This window comes from Mus caroli, chromosome 1 (assembly GCF_900094665.2).
Source record: "Mus caroli chromosome 1, CAROLI_EIJ_v1.1, whole genome shotgun sequence".
Lineage (NCBI taxonomy): Eukaryota > Metazoa > Chordata > Mammalia > Rodentia > Muridae > Mus > Mus caroli.
This window is the reverse complement of record NC_034570.1, coordinates 175161302-175186517: the sequence shown is the minus strand read 5'-3', so window position 1 is coordinate 175186517 and position 25216 is coordinate 175161302. Positions and strand designations below refer to the sequence as shown.

At 44.5% G+C, this 25216-nt stretch overlaps 1 protein-coding gene across 1 annotated transcript in view; it reads left to right on the top strand.

Annotated features, from left to right (window-relative positions):
* Positions 1 to 25216, top strand: part of Iars2 (isoleucyl-tRNA synthetase 2, mitochondrial) — a 42978-nt gene that overhangs the window by 2522 nt on the left and 15240 nt on the right. The window contains exons 3-14 of the mRNA XM_021171100.2: positions 1722 to 1881; positions 3761 to 3909; positions 4339 to 4388; positions 4468 to 4577; positions 4659 to 4749; positions 5055 to 5170; positions 6725 to 6894; positions 8237 to 8327; positions 8932 to 9083; positions 10769 to 10929; positions 19969 to 20071; positions 20560 to 20653. Coding sequence (XP_021026759.1) covers positions 1722 to 1881; positions 3761 to 3909; positions 4339 to 4388; positions 4468 to 4577; positions 4659 to 4749; positions 5055 to 5170; positions 6725 to 6894; positions 8237 to 8327; positions 8932 to 9083; positions 10769 to 10929; positions 19969 to 20071; positions 20560 to 20653 — 1447 coding nt within the window. The remainder of the gene's footprint in view (positions 1 to 1721; positions 1882 to 3760; positions 3910 to 4338; positions 4389 to 4467; positions 4578 to 4658; positions 4750 to 5054; positions 5171 to 6724; positions 6895 to 8236; positions 8328 to 8931; positions 9084 to 10768; positions 10930 to 19968; positions 20072 to 20559; positions 20654 to 25216) is intronic.

The window sequence follows — 25216 nt, the reverse complement described above, 5'->3', positions numbered from 1 at the left end:
GCTCTCACTAGACACATTAGTAACCATGCAGCTCTCACTAGACACATTAGTAACCATGCAGCTCTCACTAGACACATTAGTAACCATGCAGCTCTTATTAGACACATTAGTAACCACGCACAGCTTTGATGCTGCATGGACACTAGCATTGCTGGAGTTTCCTGCCAGCCTTTTGTTACTCTCCACCTAAGTTCCATCTTATTTGATACTTGCTGTTTACGTGTCAAGCATCTGTCTGTATTCCAGGTAGTGAACAACAAAGTCATATTCCTCCCTTGCTCTCTACCTGGAAAGGTGAGCGGGTAAAACATGTAACACACTAGATAGTGATGATAGCTGTGGAGGAGTCAGGACGGGGAAGAAGAGACAGCAGGAGACTCGGTGTCAAGCCTTTCTAACAGAGGCTTAGTTTACTTTATGCGCATGGGTGCTTTGTGTGTGTGCGTGTGTGTGTACATTTGTGCACCACTGCCATGCTTAATGCCTGCAGAGGCCAGAAGAAATCTTGCAGATGCCCTGTAACTGGAGTTAAACACGGTTGTGAGCCTCCATAGGTGTCCAGCTTCTCTGGGAGAGCAGTCAATGCTGCTAACCACTGAGGCAGCTCTCCAGCCCCCGTAACAGTTTTATATATGTATACTTATGTGTTTGTATGTACACAACACACACACACACACACACACACACACACAGAGGCTTTCTTTTCCCCTCATCCTTATTGGAATTGAACAGAGGGGCTGTGTGCATGCTAGAAAAGTGCTCTACTGCTGAGCCACGTGCCGAGTCCTCTTTATTTTTTATTTTTTATTTTTTTATTTTTTTGTTTTAAAACAAGGTCTCAGTTGTCTAGGCTGGCCTTGATGCCACCGTAGTTCAGGCAGGCCTTGAAGTTGGGATCCTTCTACTTTAGCCTGTGTCTGTGTAGACGTGTGGTTGATTATAGTCTCGTTTTCTTGGGCCTGGCTGATAGTACATTTTTAAGTCTTTCTGCCTGCTCCTTTCTAAAGCGGTGTGAGCAGGGTGACTCAGGTATTGATGTGCCTGCTGCTGAGGCCTGTTGCTGACCGAGGGCCTTCTCAGTACAAAACAGGATGAGGATGAGGTTGCGCCCACCATGTGCAGTGTTGTTCTGCAGGGGTCTGCACTGCTCAGCAGGCCTGAGCAGCTCATGTTGCTTTATTTATGGTAGTTTTCCATAAGCATAATACTAATTTCTAAGTGACATATTTATTGTCTAGAATTTAGAAAGTGAGAAGTGTTTCTCTGAAAGGTAGAATGGAAGCTGGCTTGGTGGCACATGCCTTTAATCCCAGCACTCGAGAGGCAGCACTGGTGGCAGGATGATCTCTGAGTTTGAGGCCAGCATGGTCTATAAAGTGAGTTCCAGACAACCGAGGCTGTTACACAGAAAAAACAAACAACCAAAAAAAGTAGAGTGGGCTGAAACTTTCTCCAAACTTGACAAATAATGAACTTTGGGGCATAAAGGTTTTCATATATAATTCTCTTGTTTGATTTTTTTTCCCCCCTTGATAGCATTAATATTTTGAAATTCAAATATTTGTCATTTTTGTGTGAATGTTGCACCTTAACTAGTAGATTTAATGGGTTATTTTATGGAAATACTTTCAAGTCGAGCTTTGTGCTTTAAAATAGTGTTTCTAGAAAGAGTGAGAGTATAAGCTGTGTGTTTTCTGCTGGCGACTGCACTTCCCCTGCAGATTTTGAAAGACATTGCCAATCGATTCCATATGATGAGAGGTTCCAAGGTACACTTTGTGCCTGGCTGGGATTGCCATGGCTTGCCCATTGAAACAAAAGTGTTATCGGAGCTCGGTGTAGATGCCCAGAGTCTTTCAGCCATGGAGATCAGAGGGAAAGGTAAGCTCTTTCCGCTTTTCACTTTAAACCTTCCTGTCAAACCAGGCTCTGCCAGAGGGACTTGTGTTTTCAGTGAGACCTGTTGGATGATACTTGTTTATCCCAGGTTGGCCTCACAGTCCTCACATCCTCCTGCCTCAGCCTTCTCAGTGGCGGCATCACTGGCACGGCCCTCCATATAATCCCGGATTTTTACAAAGTGACTTTCATGAGACTTGGTATGTGGAGGTTGGTGGGACAGTGTTGGGAATGTCCCAGCTGGGCCAGTTTTGCATCTTATTGTCACTGAGTTGCTGTTTCTAACCTCGTCGGGTGGAGCTCACTGCCTAAAAGCAGGTATAGAACTAGAAGTCAGTTCCAAACTACACCTACCTCACATCTGGGTGTGGTGGCGCTTGCCTGAGAACTGAGCGTGAGGAGCCTGGGTTGTAGTCGAGACTCTGTCTCTAAGTGAAGCCCACAGGTCTCTGACAGTCCCCGCCTTGATCAGGTGCCTGCGCCATCAGCTACGTGAAGATGGTTCTCCTTCTGAAGCACACTCACACTCCCTTAGATTTGTATCTGAGGACCGGTGGGAGTTTGCTGTGCTGAGTATGATTCCCTGGCCATTTTTTTTTTTTTTTTTTTTTTTTTTGGTTTTTCGAGACAGGGTTTCTCTGTGTAGCCCTGGCTGTCCTGGCACTCACTTTGTAGACCAGGCNCACTTTGTAGACCAGGCTGGCCTCGAACTCAGAAATCCACCTGCCTCTGCCTCCCGAGTGCTGGGATTAAAGGCGTGCGCCACCACGCCCGGCTTTTCCTGGCCATTTCTTGATGAATAACTAATGAGGAGGACTAGTGAGATGGCTCAGCGGAGGGAGGGGGGCAGGAGTCATGCCTGAGCCCCTGAGATTGATCCCCGTGGTGAGGGAGAGAATCCAACCAGGAAGGAGGAAGTTGTCCTCTGACTTCCCTACATGCACTGCATGACATGCATATCACAGGCATGCACACACACAGGTGTGAGCACACACACACACTACATTACTACTACTATTAATATAAGGAATGATGTGGGATATTTTCCAGTGTATTTATTTATTTATTTTAAATATGAGATGCATAGTCTGGAAGATACTAAAGACAGTATTTGATTCAGGTTTTTGTTGTTTTTTGTTTTGTTTTATTTTTGTTTTTTAAGACAGGGTTTCTTTCTCTGTGTGGCCTTGGCTGTCCTAAAACTCACTTTGTAGAGTGAATTTGAAATCAGAAATCTGCCTGCCTCTCTCTTGAGTGTTGGGATTAAATGCATGTACCACCATTGCCCATCGAAATTTCAGTTAATTAAAAACAAACAAACAAACAAACAAAAACCCAAAACTTGTTCCGTGTTTCAAATGCTTTACAATAATGTCCCTGTTAAGAATTTTTCATGGGACTGGGAAGGTAGCTCAGTAGGAAGAGCAGCTGCCTGGCATGCCTGAGGACCTGGTTGGTGCCCAGCACTACCCGTTCTGAGAGTGATGGCTCTCTCCTGGGCTCCCACAGTCAGGATGGAAAATCCCTACAAAGTATGCTGGAGCCAGCGCCAGCCAGAGTCAGCAAGGACTTTCTGGTCTGATGGTGCATAGCACCTTCCCGTAGAGTCGCTCTGAGCAAATCATGCTTAATCTACAAAAGAGGTCAGCCTGGTGGCTCATACTCCTAATCCTGCTACTTGGTACTCTGAGACAGGAGGATTGTTTTGAGTTTGAGACCACTTTAGGCTATATAGTGAATTCAGGCCAGGCGGGGTTAAAGGGTGAGACCTTTCAAAAAAAGGAAAAAAGAGAAAAAAATTTGCCAGTCTCTCAGAGGCCTTCTCTCTCTCCTCCCTTACCTCTCTCCATACCCCTTCTAGCCAGATCATTTGCTCAGGCAGCCATTGAAAAGCAGAAATCGGCATTTGTCCGCTGGGGAGTGATGGCAGACTGGAATAACTGCTACTACACATTTGATCCAAAGTACGAAGCCAAGCAGCTGAGAGTATTCTACCAAATGTATGAGAAGGTAACGGGATAAGCTCCTTCCTCCTAGTGTATTAAAGTCCACGTCTCAGAAATCCCAGCCTCAGTACTGCCCTGGGCTGCTTCTGCTGTGATGAAAGTGGAGAAAGGCAGCCTGGGAAGAAAAGGGTTTCTGTGGCTTACATATCACCATCACAGTTTATCATTGAGGGAAGTCAAGGCAGAACTCAAGCAGGGCAGGGACTTCATGGCCGGAACTGAAGCAGAGGCCATGGAGGAGTGCTGCTTACTGCTTGGTTCCCTGGGGCTTGCTCAGCTTTTCTTCAAATACAACCCATGGCCTCCTGTAGTCTTGCCTGGGTCAGTCTGAAGGAGGCATGTTCCCAATTAAGATTCCCTCTTTTCAGATATGTATAGGTTTGTTTCACTTGACAAAAACCAACCAGCACAATATCCTATCTTTTGTTTTCAGGGCTTGGTTTATCGATCTTACAAACCAGTATATTGGTCTCCCTCATCAAGGTATGTGTTCTTTGTTGATTAAAAGGTTGAGCGCCTTTGTGACGATTCCCCATGTTTATGTACGATCTGTTACCCCTAGGACTGCGTTGGCCGAAGCAGAGCTTGAGTACAATCCTGAGCATGTCAGTCGGTCCATATACGTAAGGTTCCCCCTCCTGAGACCTCCTCCTAAGTTGGAATCTCTTACAGGTAGGTATAGCTGGACCTCAGTTTTGATGACGTTATGGAGTTACAATGCTTGCTAACATATTCACAACTTTATTTCCACAGATGCCTCATCCCCTGTCAGCGTTTTAGTTTGGACCACCCAGCCTTGGACAATTCCCGCCAACCAGGCAATTTGCTATATGCCAGAGGCAAAGTACGTAGCGTGTCATACCTTTTAATGTAATCTACAAATAGGATTCGTGTTAAATTTATTTCACTCTCATGACCCTGTTGAAATGCAGTGAATTGTCATTTAGTGGCCTTGCTGTGACTGTCACTGCACTCTAGAGAAGATGCCCTTTGGAGACCTTTAGCTGCTTGTGAAAGTGAAACACACGTGAAGCATTCGGTGCTCCGTAAACTAGTCTCTGACCATGCGACCCATCTTTCTAAAGATGTCACTTAACTGTGGCTTGTCTCTTTCCGTCATGGGTGACATGCTCTGAACGTCACCTTCAGGTATGCTGTGGTGAAATGTTCCGCTTCTGGGCACCTCTACATCCTGGCTGAAGATAAAATAACACCTGTCGCTTCTGCCTTGGAAACAACATTTGATGTTGTTGCAACATTTTCAGGTGAGGATTTATAGACATTGTCTGTCAGTTATTAAAATATTGGGCTGATTGGCATTTTGTAGTTTCTTGGATATTACCCATTGTAAATTGAAACAGATCCGACATCTGTGTTTCTAGGGGGAGAAATAAAAAAGGATGTTGTTTGTTTGTCTGTGACAGAGTCCTACCATACAGACCAGGCTGGCCTGGAACTCACTGTGTAGACCAGGCTGGCCTCAAACTAACTCACAAAGATCTGCCTGCCTCTGCTTCTCAAGTGCTGGAATTAAGGGTATGGGCTACCATGCCTGGTGTCAAAGATAATGCTTCTATCAGAAGTTACAAGTAATAATTTGATGACTAGTTTTATTTAACTATAGAATTATTTTAAAATTAATTGTGATTCTTAGAGATGATAATGTCTTTTGAATTGTTGAAAAGCAGCCTTATAGTAAGTATAATTTAAAAAATAGACTGAGCCTATAGCTAAAGAAGCAAGCCCTCTTCCACTCATCAGTTGAGGTATAAGACAGTTAGAAGAGCCAGGCAGTGGTGGTGCACGCCTTTAATCCCAGCACTTGGGAGGCAGAGGCAAGTGGATTTCTGAGTTCAAGGCCAGCCTGGTCTACAGAGTGAGCTCCAGGACAGCCGAGGCTACACAGAGAAACCCTGTCTCAAAAGAAAAAAAAAAAGACGGTTAGAAGAATAACCATGCAGCCCTGTAAGAACAAAGAGGAGTTATGTAAGAGGCAAGGGGGACCTGGGTTCCCATGGGCACTAGGGAAGGAGAGAGCCTGCTCTTTTTGGTTTTGGTTTTTGTTTGTTTTTTGAGGGCTTGAATGCACACCTCATACATGCTAAGTCATGAGTTTGCCTCCAGCTCCTTTTTATCTTGGTTTGGAGACAGGTCCTTGTAAAATTTTCTTGGACTCAGTCTGATTACGGATTTGCTGTAATAGACCACAACAGATAAAATGGTAATATTTTAAACTATTTGTAGTGAGGCATAATTATGCCTAACTGCTCCAAGATCGTCACAGTGCTGCCCTAACAGTGGTGCTCTCAGCTGGGTTGTACCTGCCTGCATTCTATAGATTACTGGGCATCATAACTCAGGGGAGCCAGTTCTGAGTCCAGCCAGTCTTGTGCTTGGTGTCTGTTCGTTCTGTTAGCGATCTAAGTAGCTCAGGGGCAGAGCACTTGCCTAACGTGCCAGGCCTCAGGTTTCATCCCCAGACCAAGAAAATACACATGCTGGCTACCTCTGTCTGTGCACAGCGGTTACCCTAAGCAACTGAGAGATGGAAGCAGTAGATCAGGTATTTCAGGTCATCTCCAGCTGCCTGGTGAGTTAGAGGTCAGCCTGAGCTCTGCAAGGTTTTATCTCACTGAAAGATAAAAGAAAAAGATGGGACTTAGACTGCCAAGCTTAAGAAGGTAGAGCTATCCAGTAGAACAACTCCTTAAAATAACTGGGGATTGATCCCAGGCATCAGACATGGGGAGAACTCTGCCACCCAGCTGAGGCCCCAGCCCTTCACAGAGTACACTGGTAATGGTTTTCTTGACCCACAGGTGTGGATCTGGAAGGTGGCACTTGTAGTCACCCTTTAATTCCCGATAAAGTGTCTCCTCTTTTACCTGCTACCCACGTGACTATGGCCAAAGGAACAGGGTTGGTTCACACAGCCCCAGCTCACGGTATGGAAGATTACAGCGTAGCGTCTCAGCACAGCCTCCCTATGGTACTGTTCTTCTCTCTTCTTTTTCATTACTTGCCTTGCAGAATGAAAATAATTGCTCCTAACTAACATCTTTGTGTCTTGGTAATAACAATTTTTGTCATCATAGTTAACCTGTGAGATCATTACATTTGTGCAACATCCTAAAACGTTATTAAGCCATACTAAATTAAGAAAGATTTCCCAGAGTCAGCCCTGAAGCATATCCACTGACATGAAGGCACTTTTTTTTGAGACAGGGTTTCTCTGTGTAGCCATGGCTGTTCTGGAACTCATTCTGTAGACCAGGCTGGCCTTGAACTCAGAAATCCGCCTGCCTCTGCCTCCCGAGTGCTGGGATTAAAGGCGTGCGCCACCACGCCCGGCAAAACATTTTAAACACACACAGTGTTTGATTGTGTGCTCTTTACTGTACCCTGCAGATGTGCATTTGTCATCAGTCAGAGGTTTGGGGCAAACCAGAGTTGAGCAAGTCCAGCACTGTGTTTCTAAATTATTTTTATGTGTGTGGATTTTTTGCCTGGATGTATGTGTAAGCACCACATGTGTGGCATGTGTTGGATCTCCTAGAGCTGCATTTACAATGGCTGTGACCCACACGTCTCAGTACCATTTCTCCAACAGCTCAGTGGTCCTTAACAGAGGTTAGAAAAAAGCTTTTTGTAGTTGAGGTAGATACATTATTCAGAACCTGCTGCTCTGGCACACTTAGTAGCCTATAGTGTAGCTGAGACCCAGTCATTATTTGCACTGGGAAGCTGAATAATTGATGGGATTGCTCTGCTTGTCTGTTGCTGTCCTGCTGTTCACATTTTTGCACAGTGGTCTCAAAGCAAGCCAGTACAGAAATGGAATAAGAGTCACCATGCTGAGTCACCAAACACATTATAGCTGTGTACACACACAGCTGCACTGATGCTGAGTCACAGAACACGTGGCTCTCAGCCTCCAAACTGGCAAGTGGCTTTCATTGAGTCATTGGAGGGGATGGTTAAGCTTGGCCCTCTTTAAACTCCTGAGCTTCTTTTCCACACTTTACTGATCAACCTTTACCATTTGGTTAAGAGGGATGCAAGCAAAGACAGAGGCCACTGTAAGAGTGCTTTAGAACACTTGTATTGCCCAGTATTAAACTTCAGATATGTGCTTTAATGATACATGTTCTCTTTGGTGGTTTCAATATATAGAATTTAGGAATTTTTATTGACAGAGGAAGAAATATCCAAGTTTTTAAAGTAGAGAAAAGGTAGACTGTATTGAGATGCTTTAAATATGTTGTTTTACTATAGATTGCGGTAAGGTAACTTGTCTCTATGTTTTAACTGTTCAAAATGGTACATTGTAGGACTGTTTAGTGGATGAAGACGGAATGTTCACTGATGCTGCAGGCCCTGAACTTCAGAACAAGGCTGTACTTAAAGAAGGAACAGATGTGGGTAGGTGTCATCTGTTGATAACGGGCCCGGTAAACCACCACAGTAACACAGGTATTTCTGCTAGAAACCAACAAGAAGGCTCCTGGTCACTTTTTATTCTTCCAGTCAGAACAAACCTCACTTGGTTAGTCATGGTTCAAAATGAAGCTTTGGATCTACCATCTTTTGTTTCAAGTCTATTCTTATTGCTTATGCAGATCAAGACAGTCATTGGAAGATAGTCATTGCAAGTAGTGTCCTTTGGTTGGGAGGTGTCACAGAGATAACCAGCATATTGCTTTTGTTGGGATAGAAACTGAGCTTGGCTAGATGTTGCCTGTGAATCAGACATTCCCACTCCTTCAGTCAGCTTTGCAAATAGCTGAACAGGCAGGGCCTTGTGCCTTGGCTTGCCTTTCTGTCTTCATGGGGTTAGGAGGGGAGCAGTTTGGAGTCTGATTCAGGTTTCATGGAGTCGGTGCCTCTGCCACCTCCACACCACGCCTGGGGTGGGGCTCCTGTTCCTGGCACCTCTGCCCAGGTCCAGTTCTTCCTGGAAGCCTCAAGTGCTGTGAGTTTGTTAAGAATACTTTTAAGTTATGTTTAATAGGAAATTTTGTTTAAGTTATAAAGATGCTTCAAGCTACCAAGAATGTGTTGAAAGAAGAGAACATTGTGCACAGCTATCCCTGTGACTGGAGAACTAAGACACCTGTGCTGATTCGAGCCAGCAAGCAGTGGTTTGTAAATATCACGGACATCAAGGCTACAGCCAAGGTAGGAAAGACCTCCTGCTCTAAGGGATGGGCTGGTCATTACCACCATAAAAAGTATGTGTCTGTGTGTGTGTCTGTGTGTGTGTGTATGGGGGGGAGGGGTGGCAGTAGTGGGGCTGACGGAGAGAAGATTTATAATTTTTTATTATGATTTATTTTCCTAAAATTGTATGCGCTTAGGCCTGAAAAGATCTCATACTTGATTCTTTCAAGTATGCACATGTAGAAACAAGGCTGAAGGAGGCTGAGTGGGTCCTCAGGTCACTTGTGTGTCCAGGGCTGTAGACACAGCCCAGGCTGAGGGCATCTGCAGTAACAGCTGTATGACCACCTAGGACCTCAGCTCTATAACTTGTCATCCAGTCCAAGGCAGTAATGTCTGCCAAAGGAGCAAGTCGGTTTCCACAGCAGTGACTGCCACCACATGATACACATTTAGTGCAGTGTTTTGTATCCCCTGTTGCCTTGAAATTAAGACTGCTAAAAGGAAGGAAGCAAAACAGAATTCTGGTCCATTTAAAAAATTGTTTTGGGGCTGGAGAAATGGCTATGGGTTTAGAGCTCCTCTTGCAGAGGACCTGAGTTTGATTCCTGGCACCCGCTTCAGGCTTCTCATATATGTATATGTATATGCCTATATATATGTATATATCTGTGTATGCCTATAACCCTAGCTGCAGGGGTTTTGATCCCTTCTGTCCTCTCCAGGCACTGTATGTACATGCACAAGTGTGTGTGTGCACACACACACACACATCATTTTTTAAAAAATGTTATGAATTAACTAATTTTATTAGCAAACATTTAGCATGTTTTCAAGCTCTTTCATTTAATCCGCTTGACTGTGTATGTATTTCTTACATGTACCACTGGTTATTTTGAAAATAGCTTTATGGGCTGGCGAGATGACTCAGGGGTTAAGAGCACTGACTGCTCTTCCGAAGGTCCTGAGTTCAATTCCCAGCAAACACATGGTGGCTCACAACCACCCGTAATGAGATCCGATGCCCTCTTCTGGGGTGTCTGAAGACAGCTACAGTATACTTATGTATAAAAATAAATAAATCTTAAAAAAAAAAAGAGAAAGAAAATAGCTTTATTCTCTTGAATACAGGAGTTGAAACCTATTTATTCGCCAGGCTGAACACACAGATGCTTTGCTCACAGCGCACATCTGAAGTAGTAATGTAACTAGCCTGCTTCGTCCCTGGCTTGATAATTAGGGTCCTTGTCAGTAGAGTGGGTTTCCGCACATATGTGAAGTGGGCGTGAGACATGTTGTATTTTTTTTCATTCCAATATGAGATACATCTTATTTTTTGATGTATGTTTATTTGCACGATTTGTGGGGGGATAAGACCTCATGTACCTCTTGCTGGTGGGAACTCACTTTGTAGGGCAGGCTTGCCTCAAAATCTTGGCAGGCCTCCAGTCTTAGCCTCCTGTCCTAGCTAACCTAACTAGTGTGTTAGTGCATGTGCCCATCTGTCTGCTCACGACAGAGGGGAAGTCTGGTTTTGTTGCCACACTTGGAAGTCTTTGCTGTTCGCGTGTTTGCCTGTGGTGGGAGGGGGAGCTGTGAGTGGTCAGACACTCAGAACGGAGAACAGGAGTAGGAAAAATCAGCACAGCTCCTCACAATGTGTCCTGCTCCTCCCACTTGACCTGCTGGTAAATGAATTGCAGGAGTCGTTGAAGACGGTGAAGTTCATTCCCGGAGCCGCACTGAACAGCATGACAGACATGCTGGACAGACGGCCGTACTGGTGCATATCCAGGCAGAGAGTCTGGGGTGTTCCCATTCCCGTGTTTCATCATAAGACAAAAGATGAATATTTGATCAACAGGTAATTCTTTTCTGATTTTTATTGTTTAAAATGAGTTATGTTTCCATGGAAGAACGGTGTTTACCATTAAGAATCCGTTGTTACTGTCCGTTGCTCCCAGGCTTTGAGATGGCCTTTCATGATGAAGTCCAGGCTGCCCTCAGAGCCTGGGTCCAAGTTGTTTGCCTTCCTCAGCGGGATTACAGGTTTGTCCCGCTGTCCTCCTCGCTCTCAGCTCTGTCTGTCTCACCAGTGAGCACTGGCTGCTCTGGCACAGTCTCACATTCACGGCAGTCCTCCTGCCTCAGCCTCTCCAGTGCTGGGAGTAGAAGCATGTTCCAGCTCTCCTGGAAAGTCACACTGTTGCTGGGCTGAGTGAGCAAGCCTGAGACAGGAGCACGGGGTTAAGGCTGAGTCAGCAGTGTGACAGCGAGCGAGCGAGGCATTCAGAGGGCTGATGTGCCCTCAACCCCATAACCATCTGAGGATGCTGTTGGAGTTTGCAGTTTCTACCTTGTTGCTGTTAAGGTTTTGTTGTTTGTGTTCCCTCTCTCCCTCTCTCTCTGTCTCTGTCTCTCTCTCTCTCTCTCCCTCCCTCTTTCCTGTGCACCCCCTGGGATTAAAGCCTGTGCCACCATACCCAGCTCCTAGTTGCTGTTTTGATAGAGGTGGAAAGGGGATAGCTAATCATTTCTGTAAGAATTCATTGTAAGTTTTCATTTCCTAAGACTGCTTTGACTTTATTTTGGTTAATGAGATTTTACTAAACTATGCTATAGCATCAGCGACATTGGCTGAGTGTTGATTTTGTTAGTTTAGGATCTAGTCAGCAGTTTCGAGGGGCAGAGGCACTAAGTGATGGGTTGTTTGTTGGTTAAGAGACTGTAGGCTCAGACTGGCGGCCCTTCCTGGGGATTCCTTGGCGTTGTTGAGATGGTTTGGTTTTTACTGTTGCCGTGATTGTATGTGTTCATAGTATCATACTGAGTGTATGGATTTTAGAAGTTTTAAAAAATGTTAATTTAAGTTGTTGTTTTTTTTAAAAAGTCACGTACGATCACATAAAGGATAGGTTTGTTGTTATTTTTAATAATTTTGTGCTAGGAATTATATCAAGGCCCTGCGCATTCATGACCACTGACTTGTATTCTAAGCTGAGGGCAGGGAAGAGCGCTCTGTGGGAGGCAGGGTGGCAGTGCGTGTTGTGCGTAGGAACCATGGGACTCCAGGGTTGTGAGAGGGATAGAAAGGCAGTCACTAAGAACTGGCTGGGGGCTAGAGAGATGGCTCAGCAGTGAAGAGCACTGACTGCTCTTCCAAAGGTTCTGAGTTCAAACCCCAGCAACCATGTGGTGGCTCACAACCATCTGTGATGAGATCTGAGGCCCTCTTCTGGTGTGTCTGAAGACAGCTACAGTGTACTTAAATATATATAATAATAAATAAATCTTTAAAAAAAAAACAAAACTGGCTGGGACAGGCTGAAGGAGTCTTGAGCACCACACTAAGGATTTCAAGAAGTCTTTTTCAGGATAAACATGTACAGGTTAGATTTGTAAGACCATTTGAGTATTGTTATAGTTTAGAGTTGACTCTGCTCCAAGATTGTCGCTGTGTGGCTCTTACAGAACTCAAGAGTTTTTTCAGTTATATTCCACGACTATCTTAATACATCTGTTGAAAATGAAATGATTATGGTTGAGATAAATTCACACAAGTAAACTTAAAGCCAGTTGTGTCTTAGTCCTCAGTTATCAGAGTGCAGGACTTGGAGGGCATTGCCTTGACGTGAGTGCGGTAGGGCGAGTATATGCTGTGACAATTAAGAAGTGAAACAGATTTGGCTTTTATTTGTTTTGTGTGCAGGGGATTGATTGAACTCAGGCCCTCTCAGACGTTCATACACACTGCATCACTGAGTTGTATCCCAGACTTCAGCAACTCACATTCTACCACTGAACTGTATCCCCAGACTTCACCAACACAAACTCGACCACTGTGACATACCCCAAATTTTCAGCAGCACTCACTCTACCACTGACCACAGCCTCAGACTTAAGCAGACTGGTGGAACTGACAATTGTTTTCAAAGTGAAAGTGTACACAGATTGAGCAGTCAGTGAGTTAGATGAAATAGACGTCAGCTTTATCAGGTACACAGAAGCACACATCTGTCCAGCGCAGTCTCATTTTATTTTGTCAACACATTCTCCTGCTGTGCTACAGACTCTCCCGTGATCTGCTGCACAGCGCTCCGAGGGTGTTTGCCGATGTCCGGATTTTAAGTAGCAGTGACATACAGAATATTGGCCTACAGAATGACAGACATACACAGCTGCACGGTCTGTCAAATCATAGGTCATTCTCCTGTACACCGTTGATGCTGAGAGCTCCGTGGTCTCCATGGCTGGGTCCTCAGCTGACCTAGCACTTGAACTTGAGAACATGTACATTCTTAAGTATTTGTTAGTTAGGGAACAGAAGGAAGATCATCATTCTTTCTCTGAATCAAATGATAACCAAGAGCCCACCCAGAAATGTCCGCCCTTCTTTCCCATGTTTGCAGCCGGTTGGAGGCCATCAGAAATAACAGCAGCTCCACTGGAATCCGAGCACAGTCCACATGGAGTTGCTGTTACACCCGATGACTCCATCAGTTTGCCGGATGGGTCCTTAGCTTTAAAACACTACTCCCTCAGTGTGGAGGAGTCTGAGGATTGAACCTGGAGCTTGGTGCATCCCAGGCAAGTACTCTACAGGAGACTCTGGAGCTGGCCCCAGCCCTCTACCTCTTCCTGGTGTGTGGTGGGAGTTTGGGACAAGACCCAGCCTGTACCTTGCAGTCCTGCCTCAGCTTCCAGGGAGCTGAGATTCCCGGTGAGCTCTGCCGTGCCTGGATTTTCTGCTTCCTGGATGAGAGTCTGCGAGTTGCCTCTAAATATACTTACTTGTTTCCCAAAGAGAACCTGGGATTCCTCTTGTCCCAAATGAGTTTAAAGACTGACAGAATTAAACTCTGGACTCAAACTCTGACATGTCAGTTTCATTTATAGCTTATGTTCGCTTCTTTTCCTCACGAACTTTTAATGTTAATATCATTGGCCATTTCCTGAATCTGTAATATAATCCCCGTATAATTTAGGTGGCAATCTAGTCTCTGGTTAATGAAAACAAGTTTGTTTTTTTTTTCCCCGAGACAGGGTTTCTCTGTATAGCTCTGGCTGTCCTGGAACTCACTCTGTAGACCAGGCTGGCCTCGAACTCAGAAATCCGCCTGCCTCTGCCTCCCAAGTGCTGGGATTAAAGGTGTGCACCACCACTTCCTGGCAACAAGTATTTTTTAACATAAAATGGATAAAATTTAGAAACATTGGACACCTAGAGAAGACAGGAAGCTGTTGATGGCGTTTCTTTCCTTATTTTACATATGTTGTCACCAGCACTGTTGACTTACACGCTAAGGTAGCTTAGAGCCAGCTTCTGGAAACCTGTGGACTTTATGTTCAGTAAGTAAAGAAAGCATCCTAAATCGTTGCCTGCAGCCTTTACAGCCTGCGCATTGGACTTGGTGGGAACAGGCTCTTCCTTCTGCAGCTCCACCGTGTTCTTTCTCACATTTAGACAACAGACAGGAACTCTTAGCCTCTTACCTCGTTCTTTCCCCGGTCACTTCCAGCAGAGATCCTGTCCTGTGCCTTTTGCTTATAAAGAGAGAACAGAGGACCAAGAGGACAGCAGCGGCTCCTTACCTGGAAGTCCTGAGTGCTTCCTGCTTCTCAGCTAAATAGCACATGCTGCTGATAGCAGAGCCCGGGTGATTGGCTGCTGTCAGAGCTGCCCCGCTGCCTGGGTTTTCCCTGATGGAAACCGAAGCAGGAACACGGAATGCGTGACAGATAAGGCCTTTGAGTACAAAGTTCTGTTATGGTCTGACTTATTGCTCTGTGAAATACAGCATTCAAATGGAAACAGACTACAGAGTGATAAGTGGTTTCACCCACTTTTATCAACAGTAATTTATACTGGTCTTTAGGTCATAAGTCAACTGTGTGCTGAAGTATAGAATATTATTAATAAAATAAAGAGAATTCTTGAGTTTGCAAGGACAAACCTTAAGAAATTCTTTTACACTATTTGAAAGCATGACCTCAGTTTCATTATAAAAAAATTCCACTTGTAATTATTTATCGGAAGGAAAAACACTAATGAATTCTGTACGGAGCTATGCATATAAGATGTCCAGTTTAGCTGTGTGTCCGGGAACTTAATGACATCCAAAGGAGAAAGAGCTAGAAAGACAGCTCGGTGGGAAGCACTTGTTTGGCATGCATGAATCCATAGGTTCAAAGCCAGCCTCAGACACATGCATACAGCTAGTGTTTAAATCACATAAGAGGAGGTCACGCAGACATTTAAGGCGATAGCTTTGCTCTTATTGGCTGCTTAGGTTCCACACTGAAAATCCAGTGACCAGAGCATGTCCAGCATTTGGCTGTTTCGAGGTGGTTGCTTTTTTTCATTTTGTTCTGTTTTGGTGGGAAGTTGGTCCCTACTACTGAGCTGTGCTCCTGCCCCTGAGTTTTTCTGAGTCACAGACTGTGGCAGGCAGCTCCACTGTCCACAATGTTGGTGGCCCTCCAGTTTGTCTCCTGAGTGTGGGATTCTGGTCCACACAAAGGGCAGGCGGCAAGAGGAATCGGCTCTTTCATGACAGCAGTGCTGTGCATGTGAGCTTCAGTGAGAAGGCTTTTGTTACTCAACCTTTAAAAAGTAAATTTCAGTTTTAAAGTTAAGCTAATCAACTTTTTACTGACAAATGTGCATACATTTGGTAATACAACATGGCCTCTCACGACACAGGCGTGTTGCATTGGGGTGTGCTTGTTTGGTTTCCTTAATTCTCTAACTCTGGAGCTGATTGGGTTTCCTCTAAAAGGTGAGTATTTTGTCTGTCTGGACAGACCTGGCTGCAGAGCAAGAGGCTTAGCAAGGAACAACAGGGTCCTTCATAGGCGGTGGGGGCGAGGCTGGAAGGCCTGTCTCAGCCAGTGCAGCTCCTTTGGGGCACTGAAGACATTTCTCTTTCTTTTTTTTTTCTTTCTTTCTCTCTCGTTTTTATTTTTGGAAAACATTTTTTTTTCTTTAGAGTCCTAAGAATAAAACTGGGTTATTTTCTTGGTATTATGTTTATAGTTTAATTTGCCAATTTTTTTGAAACAAGTATGTCATATATGTGTATGTATGTATATGTGTGTATGCATGCTTGTGGTTGAGGTCCTAGGCCCTGCTCATGCTATGCCAATGTTCTCCCACTGATCTCTGTGCACACCTGCTGGTCAGGCTTCGTAGCTCACATTGACTTTGCACTCAGTCCTGCTGCTGCCTCTTCTTGAGTTGCTGAGGTGACAGAGGCACACAGTTTGAGGCAGGCTTTGTTGTTTGTTGGTCTTGTTTTTTGAGACAGGGTTTTCCCTTCCCTGGCTGACCTGGAACTTACTCTGTAGGCCAGGCTGGCTTCAAAGGTGTGCATCCCATCCCTCTCCCTTCCATCCCTCCCATCCTTCCCATCCCCCACTCCATCCCCACTCCAGCTTTGAGGCTGGGTTTTTAAGAATTACTGCACATTGGTTTTCATTGGTTGAGATTATATTTGTAGTTCTGAGATTCATAAGGATATTACTAAAGTAAAAGAAAAATAAAACCAAACACGCTCTCTTTCTCACTGATTGCCAGTCCTCAGACATCTAAAATAAGGATTTCATGATCTTAAAATGAAGTGCTGTAAAATATACGATTACTTAGCATTGGGGTGGCGGAGGCAGGAGGAGGCAAGACAAGCCTACTCTATATAATGACATTGCAAAAAAAGAAGGGAACACTGGAAAAAATTAAAGCGTGATTATATTTCTTCTGTTAAGACATTGTTATTTTTTAAGTGAATTATTAATATTTTTATAAGGAAATGTTGCAGTTAAAGGGAGCTTTATTCAGAGGCTAAGGTGTTTAAACTCAGGGTTTCATAGTTGACTTAATAACATATAGATATTTAAAACCAAACATCTTCCTTTGATTTATAGATTTAGCAAGGTACTTTAATGTAGCTAAACAAACACCTAAGTTATAATTTTCAAGTATTGTTGAGTTATCTGATATTTATTTAAAGATAAGAAAATAGTTAATTGAAGTTGAATTTGTTGTTATGGGATGGGTGTGGAATACGTCATGTGAGGCTTCTCACTTTTCTTTAGTTATTAAGACTTAAAAATGTAAAAATGTTCATAATCTTTTTATACCTTTTCTAAAATACCATATCTTCCTCGTGCTATTAGCCAGTAAGCCAGATAGAGTGTGTTCTTTGAGCCCTGCGCCTGCTCTGTCAACACATTAATCTCCTGAGACGCCCTTCTCCCCTGCCTCCAACCTTGGTTCACAGCCGTCCTTTGCCTGTACAGTCAGAGCTTGCTGCCAGGCTCAGCAGCTCTCGAGAAGAGGGTGTAAGTTCACCCGGGGTGTATGGGACAGAGAAGGCGCACAGCAGTGAAAACAGCTCTTGCCTGAGAGGGTGGCCTCTAAGACCTAGTTCTAGACTGGTCACTTATTGAGACTCAGCCAGGTGCTGACAGTCCCAGAACTTCTGAGTGTGCCGTGCTGTTCATTTATTGATGATGCTACTATGAAATGCAAACAGCTTACTTTCACTTCTGTATGATGTGCGCCTGTTTATTCCAATCACATTGAAAACTTTTCACTGCTTGCCTGAATTTGTCAGGCTATCGGGAACATGAAAGGCTGGTGATGTTTATCTCCTTTTTAAGGGAAAGTGCATAACTGGTGTGAACAGCATATCTGCTGTCTATAATGTATACGTTTGAATGTACTCTTCTGGTATTTCTGTTTTTGTTCTTTGGGACATTAGGTTTCTTCAGATTTTTCTATTACTACATGTTCATATTTTCTTAACTGATAAAGTGTTCTGTGCACACTATATAAAAACTAATGTATAACCAAGAATTATTGTCTTACAACTGGTTACCCATTGCGTAAAGTTTTTATGGTCACCTAGGGAAAGCTTATCTTCACCGTTAAAGTCCACCTAAAGTGAATGTCCTAGCAATTGGAACTTGTGCCAATTTTATATTTTTATAATCATGCTATATGTAAATTCTTGGACATTTTGGTAGCATTATATGTTCAGTCAATCTTTTATAAAGTATCACTTTAATATATATATATTTTGAGCCAGCCTCACTGTGTAGACCAGGCTGTCCCAGAGCTCTGCCTCCATTTGCCTCCTTAGTCCTGGAATAAAGGTGTGTGCCATTATGCCTTCGCTTCTCCCTCCCTTTGTAAGGTTTACTTTGCTTTATGTGTGTGCATGTATCCATGTGTGTCACAGGCATACCTGGCGCCCACAGAAGAGGGCATTGCATCTCCTAGAACTGGAATTTGGTTGTGAACCAACTGCCTTGTACTCAGAACTGAGCCTGGCTCCTCTGCACTCTTAATCACTGAACCATCTCTTCAATCCCCACCTTAGTCTTTAGTGAGGCGTCTCCCATTTCAGGTCACAGAGGCATCATAATTTATATTACCTACTTGATTTGCACCCCTTTGCAGATTTTTACAAACAGCTTTATTGACCCGTGACCTACCAGAGCTGGAAGACTGAGATAACAGTGTGGTTGATATAATATCTGCTGGTGCAGATCTGGACCTCGGCTTTGCCATGGTCACTGTCCTGTCCAGTCCCAGTAACGCTGGTGGATCTGCACTCGCTTGCACTGGTTATGGAGTGGAGAGAGGCAGCTGTTTCAGAGATAGGGTTTACTGTGTATTTTAATCTTTAATAATTATGGAAGCTGATCAGAGCTAGTTCACTGAGAGTGCTTGCTGCTCTTCCAAAGGATTAGAGTTTGATTCACAGCACCTACATCAGGCAGCTCTCAACTGGTTGCAACTCCAGCTCCAGGGGTCCCAGTGGCAGCCAGCCTCCAAGAATAAACACAAATGTAGTAGAAGACAAACATACACACACACATGAATATATAAGCAGAAATAAATCCTAAACCCTAATGTAGGTGTATGCCTTAATAATCAACATAGAACCATTCAGATTTATCTCAAAGACTCAGTTGGCATTCTTTTGGTTTTCAGAGTCAGGGTTTCTCTGTGTAGACCAGGCTGGTCTGGAACTCACAAAGATCCACCTGCCTCTGCCTCCCTAGGGTTGGATTAATGTACCACTAGTGTCCAGCGTGAGTTCTCACGTACATAATTATTATATGTTAAAATGTCAAGTGTTGCTGTGGGGACTTCGTTTACTAGGCCAGTATTTATTTGTCAGGTCTCTTGGTGACATGCTACTGTTGCTGCTGGTGGTGGTGGTGGTTTACAAATGAGAATCCAGAAGTGCAGAGGCCCAGGGCCTTGCCTGGGTCACTTGCTGAGTCAGTAACTAAGTTATCGCTTGTCGAACCCAAAGCTGTGGGGTCTGTGCTGCTGCCTGTTGTGTGTGCTAAACAGAAAACAACTCCAAGAGGCCCTGGTGTGAGCAGCAGGATAAGTGTTACTACTGCACAGCACTGGACAGGAGGGTAGTGATCTCCAGGCTGCTTATGCCAGGGGATGGACTAAGTCATGGGTAGAGACCATGGGGCCTTGAAAGTTTCTGAGAGGGATGTTGAAGGACAGCAGTTACAGGAATGCTTCTGCTGGAGTGGTGGTCAGCTTCTCAGTGAGAGCGAGGGGCGGGTGTTGGCACTGTAGCTGGTTTGGTGCTGAGGCAGTGAGGTAGAACTGACAGGACGTGTCAGCTGCTTGATCTGGCAGGAAATGAGGACAGAGTTCCTGGATAGGAACCATATGGATGACATGGGAGGTGAGGAGAGCACTGTTTTCCTGTTTAGGGACAGGTATGATCACAATGGTCTTGTTTGTACCCAAATTACAAATGATGGGACCAGTCCAGTAAGCCATTTAAGGTTTGAGAAGTTGGAGAAACAATAACTGACAAATGTTTGTCACAGGGATACATTGCTGATCCTGCCTGTTTCCCCACAGCCAAACCACTGAACATATTATTAAACTCGTCGAGCAGCACGGCAGCGATGTGTGGTGGACCCTCCCTGCTGAGCAGCTTCTCCCGGCAGAAGTCCTAGCTCAGGTCAGTGGGAGCCACTCTGGGAGGTAAAGGTGACTTTTTGAAGCAATGGAACTGGGAGAATTAGAGGCAGATGCAGTTTGGAAGTGAACATTTTTTCTTGCAGTCAAAACATCCTCTGTAACATAGCAGTGGAAGGTGGGGCATTTGTAACCTCACCCCACCAGCGCTATTCGACTGTCTTAGGGGACTAAGCAGATGGTACCACTAGAAAAGTCCCTCTTGTTGGCACAACAGGGCTGTGTGGTTCTGACACAGCGATCCCTGATGGTGTTCTCTGCCGCCATCTTACTGAAGAGGAAAATGTGATTGTTGCTACACCAGTTCACTTTCCGTGCTGCCGGGGGCTGGGTTCAACTGTGAAGTGCATTTTAGTGTTTATTTTTTAAATGTGGTTGTAATGAGTATATTTTACTTTCTTTAAACTTGTGGAACATTTACTGTGTATGGTGTGGCCTCTGTAGGTCAGCTCTCTTTTGTCTTCTTCTCAGGCTGGTGGCCCTGAGGCTTTGGAATACGTGCCAGGGCAGGACATTTTGGACATCTGGTTTGACAGTGGAACTTCATGGTCTTGTGTTCTTCAAGGTAATTATTTTTTCTTTCTCCTTTCTTTTCATTTTGTTTGTTTTTCAAATCAGGGTCTCTGTAACAGCCCTGACTACCCTGGAACTCACTTTGTAGGCCAGGCTGGCTTTGAATTCAGAGATCTGCCTGCCTCCTGCCTCTGCCTGCTGGGTGCAGGGATTAAATGCATGCACCACCAAACCCAGCTCAATTTCCTTTTTTTATTTTTATTTTTTAAAGTTACATTTGTATTGTTTTTCTGTGTGTTTGTGTGTATCTATCTGTATGTTGGTATGTGCATGTGAGTGTGAGTGCTCATGGCAGGTGAGAGGGTACTGAGTCCCCTGGAGCTGGAATGACAGGCAGTTCTTAGCTATCTGATACAGGTGTTGGGAACTGGGTCCTGGTCATCAGGGAAAGTAGCAAGAGTGCTAACCATTGAGTCATATAGCTAGCTGCTCTTTCAGCTAACCTCTAACATTCGATTATAAGCCAGTTACGTTCTGAGGGCTGGCAAGATGACTTAGTGGGTAGAGGTGCTTGCCACACAAGCCTGGTTGCCTTAGCTGGATTTCCTGGAGCTCAGCCGGAGGCAGGAGTGCTGTCTTGGGAGACTTGTCCTCTGAGGGGCACATGCACAATAACAGTAATAGTTTTGAAAATACAGAGCTGTTAACGTAGGTCTTTAGCCAGAACCTGTGTGGGGTTATGTTTTGGTTATGGGGTCCACTTAGTCCCAACACAATGCAAACACCAGGACAATGCAGATGACAGAACTTTATTGTAATCAAGCCAGTACTGATCAGTCAGGTCCAGAACAAGCTTGGGAGCCGCACTGCAGCCTTGAGCCACAATGTTCAGAGCTTTAAACTTGGAAACCACAAGCATTTGTACCAGGTTACACTTAAATTTTTTTACCAATCAGGATTTAGGGGTAGGGGCTTTTCTCATGTACATCAATTGGTATGGAATGTAGATTTACCATCCAGTTGGAAACTTTTGTGGTTGGGAATAGTTATTGTGTCTTGGGGAGCAAAAGATGGCTATCAGAAGTTGGTCCTAGGGCCTGGGATCTAGAACTTAGTTCCCCCCATGATTAAAACGGAGTCTGGAAACAAAATGGCAGCACTTCGGACAAGTTTCTTTTGCTTGTTCCCCACAGGTTGTTTTTTGGTTTTTTGGAACAGTCTGTGTCTTAGTTAGGGTTTCTGTTGTGAAGAAATGCTATGACCATGGCAACTCTTAGAAAAGAAAGCATTTGAAGGACTGTTCCTCTCTCTCCACGTCCTCACAAGCAGCTGCTGTCACCTGAGATTTGATCTTAGCCATTCTGACTGGTCTGAGGTGGAATCTCAGGGTTGTTTTGATTTGCATTTCCCTGATGATTAAGGATGTTCAACATTTCCTCAGGTGCTTCTCAGCCATTTGATATTCCTCTGTTGAGAATTCTCTGTTTCGCTCTGTTCCCCATTTTTTAATAGGGTTTTTTGGTTCTCTGGAATCTAACTTCTTGAGTTCTTTGTATATATTGGATATTCGCCCTCTATGGGATGTAGGTAAAGATACTTTCCCAATCTGTTTGTTTTGTCCTATTGGCAGTGTCCTTTGCCTTACAGAAGCTTTGCAGTTTTATGAGGTCCCATTTGTCTATTGTTGATCTTAGAATATAAGCTACTGGTATCCTGTTCAGGAAAATTTCCCCTGTGCCCATGTCCTGGAGACTCTTCCCTACTTTCTCTTCTATTAGTTTCAGTGTATCTGGTTTTAATGTGGAAGTCCTTGATCTACTTGGACTTGAGCTTTGTACAAGGAGATAAGAATGGATTAATTTGCAGTTTTCTACATGATAACTGCCAGTTGAACCAGCACCTGATTTGTTGAAATTGCTGTCTTTTTTTCCACTGGGTTTTAGCTCCTTTGTCAAAGATCAAGTGGCCATAGGTGTGTGGGTTCATTTCTGGGTTCTTGAATTCTATTCCATTGGTCTACCTGCCTGTCACTGTACCAACACCATTCGAACAATCACTCTGGAAGTCAGTCTGGCGGTTCCTCAGAAAATCAGAACACTACCTGAGGACCCAGCTATACCTCTGCTGAGCATATTCCCAGAAGGTGCTCCAACATGTAAGAAGGACACATGCTCCACTCTGTTCACAGCAGCCTTATTTATAATAATAGCCAGAAGCTGGAAAGAACCCAGATGCCCCTCAACAGAGGAATGGATACAGAAAATGTGGTACATTTATACGATGGAGTACTACTCAGCTATTAAAAAGAATGAATTCATGAAATTCTTAAACAAATGGATGGAACTAGAAAATATCATCCTGAATGAGGTAACCCAATCACAAAAGAACACACATGGTATGCTCTCACTGATAAGTGGATATTAGCCCAGAAGTTTGGAATACCCAAGATACAAGTCACAGACCACATGAAGCTCAAGAAGAAGGAAGACCAAAGTGTGGATGCTTTGGTCCTTCTTAGAAGAGGGATCAAAATACCCATGGGAGGAGTTACAGAGACAAAGTGTGGAGTAGAGACTGAAGGAAATGCCATCCATAGACTGCCCCACCTGGGGATCCATCCCATATACAACCATCAAACTCAGACACTATTGTGGATACCAACAAGAGCTTGCTGACAGAAGCCTGATATAGCTGTCTCCTGAGAGGTTCTTCCAGTGCCTGACAAATATAGAAGTGGATGCTCACAGGCATCCATTGGACTGAGTACAGGGTCCCCAATGAAGGAGCTAGAGAAATTACCCAAGGAACTGAAGGGGTTTGCAGCCCCATAGGAGGAACAACAATATGAACCAATCAATATCTCAGAGCTCCCAGGGACTAAACCACCAACCAAAGAGTACACGTGGTGGGACTCATGGCTCCAGCCACATATGTAGCAGAGGATGGCCTTGTGGGACATCAATAAGAGCAGAGGCCCTTTGTCCTGTGAAGGATCAATGCCCCAGTATAGGGGAATGCCAGGACAAGGAAGTAGGAGTGGGTGGGTTTAGTGAGCTGGGGGAGGCGGGGAGGGGATATGAGGGTTTTTGGAGGGAAAATGAGGAAAGGGGATAACATTTGAAATGTAAATAGATATCTAATAAAAAGAAGCACTACTGCACAAAGTGGAAAAAAGAAAAAAGAAAGAGAAGAAAGCATTTAACTGGGCTGCCTTACAGAGTTTGGTCCATTATCAGCACACAGGCAGCCATGGAATGGAGAAATAGCTGAGAACTGCATCCTCATTATTGACTGAGAGAGAACTTGTGCCTGGCCTGTGCTTTTGACCCTTAACATCCCCCCTCACCCCCCCAGCTACACACTTTCTCCAATATGGCCACACCTTCTAATCCTTCTAATCCTATCAGAGTTCCACTGGTGACTAAGTATTCAAATCTATGAACCTATGGAGGCCGATCTTACTCAGACCACCACAGGCTGCTACAGTTCAGTTCTAGAAAGGCCTGGGAGATCATTTAGTCCTGGAATTTCTCAACATACTCTTTTTTTTTTTGAGGTGAAATGTTTTTTAAATTTTATTTTATTTTCTAAATTCTATTTAGAACTACACTACTTAAGATTAGAGTGGGAACCTTTAGCCAGCTTGGTGGTGTGTGCCTCTAATCCTAGCACTTGGTAGGCCGAGGCAGGAGGACCATGACTTTGAGGATTGCCTGGGCTGCATAGGACAAAATTCCACCATAAATGTAGTTTGTTTCTGTTCTTGTATTTCCCTCTTTGCCAGCAGGGCCTTCTCTTTGGCCTGCTTGGCAGCCCTGTGCCGCCCAGTTTGGAAACCATGGACTTAACCTGACCCCATCAGTGCTCACAAGAGGCCAAGCTAGAGCCAGGATGGTGGTCACACGGTTAGCGGTGTCAGAGCGCACACGTGGCCCTCTGCTTTCCTGTGCCCAAACTTGTGCACGGATGCACCTTCCTACCTCCCCGCTCTGCAGACAGTTCTTACTTCCAGTTAGCTAAGTTTTTGACTCATTGCCGAAGGGACAGCGAGAGTCAGAAGGGAGCAGGAGAGGGGGCTGCACAGGAGCTGTGTGCACAGGAAGCCAAGGAAAGAAAGAATGTAGGAGACAAGGGAGTCGGGAGGAATCAGGAGCACGCCGCCACACAGCCCTCACATCCCACCACGGGCCAGCTGGGAGTTCTGAGGAGAGCTGGGGGCAGCAGAGGAGCTGCAGCCGGCTATCTATGCACTGGAGGGACTTCAGGCTTCATGTGGGAAGGGTGTGATCCAAGGCCTTACTTGCGGGTTGTGGCGGGAGGGTCCAGGCAGGTAAATAGATTCCTCATTTGGACCTTTCAGTTTAGGCAGTTTGAAAGTCAAATGTATATATTCATGCTTATAGACTAAGATGTATACTGGCTAGATGTTAATTTAAATAAACTTTTGTAATGAATTTTTTTTTTAATTTTTAATATTTTTATTACATATTTTCCTCAATTACATTTCCAATGCTATCCCAAAAATCCCCCATAGCGCCCCCCACTTCCCTACCCACCCATTCCCATTCTTTTGGCCCTGGCATTCCCCTATATTGGGGCATATAAAGTTTGCAAG